The sequence below is a fragment of the Diadema antillarum genome, unplaced genomic scaffold (genome assembly GCF_040938485.1).
Source record: "Diadema antillarum isolate AM-2024a unplaced genomic scaffold, OU_Dant_1.0 scf00000215, whole genome shotgun sequence".
Classification (NCBI taxonomy): Eukaryota; Metazoa; Echinodermata; class Echinoidea; order Diadematoida; family Diadematidae; genus Diadema; species Diadema antillarum.
The window spans coordinates 145,159-149,011 of record NW_027271104.1 but is presented as its reverse complement, the minus strand read 5'-3'; the positions used below and the strand labels follow the sequence as shown (position 1 = coordinate 149,011).

Below are 3,853 nucleotides of genomic sequence, written 5' to 3'. Positions count from 1 at the left end.
TTACAGTGTATCTCATAGCAGAACCAGACTTATCGTCAGTCGTAGATAAATACAGATCTTAGAGCTGACATAAATGGCGACCACGAAGGGACATTTTTTCTTTTATTGATAGGTTAGGTTAGATTGAGAAACTGGTAATTATATAGATTTGGTATGTGTTCCATTGTCTTATGTTAACCAAGTTTTGCATGTTCTCACCAAGAAATAGTTACAGGGTGCACGGAGACTTCGACTGCTGCAGTGCCATTTCCAGTTCTGATACAAGCACCGTTGCCAGTACTCCTGTGCCTGCCTGATTCCGCTGTGCTGCGTTGGGTGAGTTTATTGCTGGGGTTAACATAATGGATAGGGACAGGTTTATAGAACAGGGTAAAGAGTTTGGACCTAGTGGGATGGAATTAAAGGAATATGTAGACACGTGTGTGCGAGAAGCGCGAGATGAGAGAGCGGCAGCTAGAGCTGCAGAGGCGGCTTTGAAGCAATCAGAAACTGATTTGATAGCCAAACAAATTCAACTCGAGGAACTTAGGAAAGAGATAGGAACGTCCAGCAGTGCGACTCGGGTCACACACCGGCCAAGTGTTCCTCCTCTTCCAGTGTTCCAAGATGGAAAGGACGACATAGACGCGTATCTGTGTAGGTTTGAAAGACACGCTACCAGTGTAGGATGGGATCAGTCAGATTGGGGGATAGCTATATCAGCCCTGTTGACAGGTAAAGCTCTGAGTATTGTGTCTCGACTTACGGCATCAGAATCTATGCAGTATGATGCTGTCAAGAAGGCGTTACTCAAGGGATACGACCTCACTGAAGAAGGGTACAGGTTGAAATTTAGGAATGCAAAGATACATTATGGGGAAACGTACAGTCAATTTGCCGATAGAATCGAGAACTATTTGGATCGATGGGTTGAACTTAGCCCATATAGTGATGATGCTGTTGGATTAAAGAATCTCTTTCTGCAGGAACAGATTCTAGAGACATGCAGTAAAGAATTACTGATGTTTCTACGAGAGCGGGGACCGCAAAAGCTTCCAGAGTTGTTGTGTCTGGCGGAACAGTACCGGGAGGCGCATGCAGACCCGAGACTCCGACGCATGAAAGAGAAACGTCTAAATGGAGCCCAGCCGTCGGATAGTAGCAGTCCAAGAGGAGATGCACCTGTGAAAGGCAAAGCACCCAGCGAGGGAAATGCTGCACCAGGGAAGGTGTGCTTCAACTGTGGGAAAGCCGGACATTTCTCCAGGGACTGCAGAGCAAGACGAGTGCGGCTAGAGAAGGCTGCATCCCTCGAAGACTCACCGAGGGGAGACCCACCTAAGGAGGCAGGTGGGGAGTCACCGGCAACTAGAAAGGGGAGTTCGTCAACTCACCATGACCAAGGTGCGATGTGTATTGTGGTACATAGGTCGCCGGTTGTTGAGCGAAATCTCACCAAAGACGGAAGCGAAGTGAAATTGGCCTGTGGAGGTACACTACCTGTGCTCTCTGCGGTCGCGTGTGGTACCAGTGAAGGAAGGATGCCAGTCTGCAAGGGCAGGGTCAATGGCAAGCGAGTGGACGTGCTGCGAGACACGGGATGTTCGACTGTGGTAGTGAGACAGGGCCTTGTGAAAGATGAGCAACTCACCTCAGAGGAGAGGACGTGTGTTCTTATTGACGGGACTGTCAAGAGCTTCCAAGTAGCCCGCGTAGAGCTTGATACGCCCTACTTCAGAGGACAGGTGGAGGCACTATGCATGACCAGGCCTGTGTATGACGTCATCCTCGGAAACATACCGGGTGTGAAGGAGCCAACCAATCCCGACCAATCGTGGACACTTCCAGAGCTTCAGGCACACGCAGTGGAGACAAGAGGACAGAAGGAGCGAGCACGGAGAACTCAGCCACCACTTATCGTACCCAAACCAATGGAGGATGTGGTTAGTGTGGACGACCTTATCAAGGCGCAGGCTGACGATACTTCATTAGCCCCCATGAAGAGATTAGCAGAGACGGGAGAGGTCAAGGTGAGACGCCACGGTAGTTCTTCGCGTCTACTGTATAAGAAGGGAGTGCTCTATCGAGAGTATGTCGAGGCAACGCCAGGGTCTGACACTGTGCTGCAAGTAGTTGTGCCGGGTAAGCTTCGTGATAGAGTTTTGAAACTGGCTCATGAGTCGATTCTAGGAGGTCACTTAGGGGCAAAGAAAACAAGTGAGAAGATTCAGACTCATTTCTTCTGGCCAGGGATGCACGCAGACGTAGTGCGCTACTGTAGGTCGTGTGAGGTATGTCAGCGGACAACACCAAAAGGGAAGGTCACAAAAGTACCACTCGGATCTACACCACTGATTGATGAACCATTTCGGCGTGTGGCTATGGATCTGGTAGGACCAATCGAGCCAGCAACTAGTCATGGACATCGTTTCATTCTGACAGTTGTCGACTACGCAACTAGATACCCAGAGGCCATACCATTGCGGCGGATTGACACTCAAACCATTGCAGAAGCACTGATGGGTATCTACTCAAGAGTGGGGATACCAAGAGAAGTGCGGACTGACAGGGGTAGCCAATTTACCTCGGAGATGATGAAGGAGATCTCGCGACTCCTGTCTATTCGCCAGTTTACGACGACACCCTACCACCCTGCCTGTAACGGGTTAGTTGAACGTTTTAATTGCACACTCAAGTCAATGCTCCGCAAGATGTGTGAGGAGAGACCGAAAGATTGGGACAGGTACCTCAATCCCCTTCTGTTTGCGTATAGAGAGGCAGTGCAAGAGAGTACGGGATTCTCTCCCTTCGAGCTCCTCTATGGACGGGTGGTTAGAGGCCCACTAACCATTCTCAAGGAGCTATGGACAAGTGATGTTGAGGAGCCAGAAACGAAGACGACCTACCAATATGTGCTGGACCTAAAAGACCGACTAGAGGCAACTTGCAACCTAGCTCAGCAGAACCTATCGAGAGCAGCAGAGAAGTATCGGAGACAGTACAACAAGAAAGCCAAGGCCAGGAAGTTTGAAATTGACGACGAAGTACTGCTCCTCCTTCCCACTGATGGCAACAAATTGCTCATGCAGTGGAAAGGGCCTTTCAAAGTGGTTGGAAAGGTAGGTCAGATGGACTACAAGATTGATGTAGGGGGCAAGGTAAAAACCTTCCATGCAAACCTCCTGAAGCAGTTCTTCAGACGGCAGGAACGTGCAGGAGTCCTAGACATTGCCTGCACGCCAGTAGTTGATGACAGCATGGATGAGAGTGAAAATGAGGAGGAGGACAGAGTCAGCTCAGTACCAAACGGCGAGCTGGTACACCTCCCACCTCTCACCTCATCAGAAACGGTTCGAGACATACAGATAGGACCAGAGCTGGATGACGATCAACTTCAGTTTCTTTATCACTGCAGTCAAAGGTAGTGAAAATGTCGGCGCAGACTATCTGAGTCGACTACCCGAGTCATGAATTATTCTGCAGATAGGTAGGATGTTGTATATATTTCAGGTATCAACAATTTGGTGTGCAAGTGTCACACTGTTGTCATTCTCACTGAGTAATAGCTCATGAGTGATGATTTCGTAGCTGTAGGATATGCTGTCTAGATGTGTGTTTGTTGAGAAATGTTCAGAAGTGTCATATCACCGACAAGTTATTAGAAAATTAGATATGACTAATTTCTTGAAGTAGGGGGTGATATGTCACGATGTGACTGAGAGTGCGAGTGTGGAATGTGTGAGATTCCTTTGTTCAGGCAAGCCATCAGGTGGGAAATGGGGACAGCAGGCGTAAACAGCATAGAAAGTTAGAATCGGGCAAGCCAGGTGGAGAGAAGTGGTTAGGGAGAAAGGACAGTGTGGAAGAAAGAGGG

At 48.9% G+C, this 3,853-nt stretch overlaps 1 protein-coding gene across 1 annotated transcript; it reads left to right on the top strand.

Moving 5' to 3' along the window:
- Positions 1–341: 341 nt before the first annotated feature.
- On the top strand, positions 342–3,404 carry LOC139724449 (uncharacterized). Its single transcript, XM_071635590.1, has one exon. It carries the CDS (start codon positions 342–344, stop codon positions 3,402–3,404), a length of 3,063 nt encoding a protein of 1,020 aa, XP_071491691.1.
- Positions 3,405–3,853: the final 449 nt, after the last annotated feature.

Excerpts from the sequence above, each read along its gene's own strand:
- LOC139724449 (XM_071635590.1), top strand. The coding sequence starts at position 342 with ATGGATAGGGACAGGTTTATAGAACAGGGTAAAGAGTTTGGACCTAGT.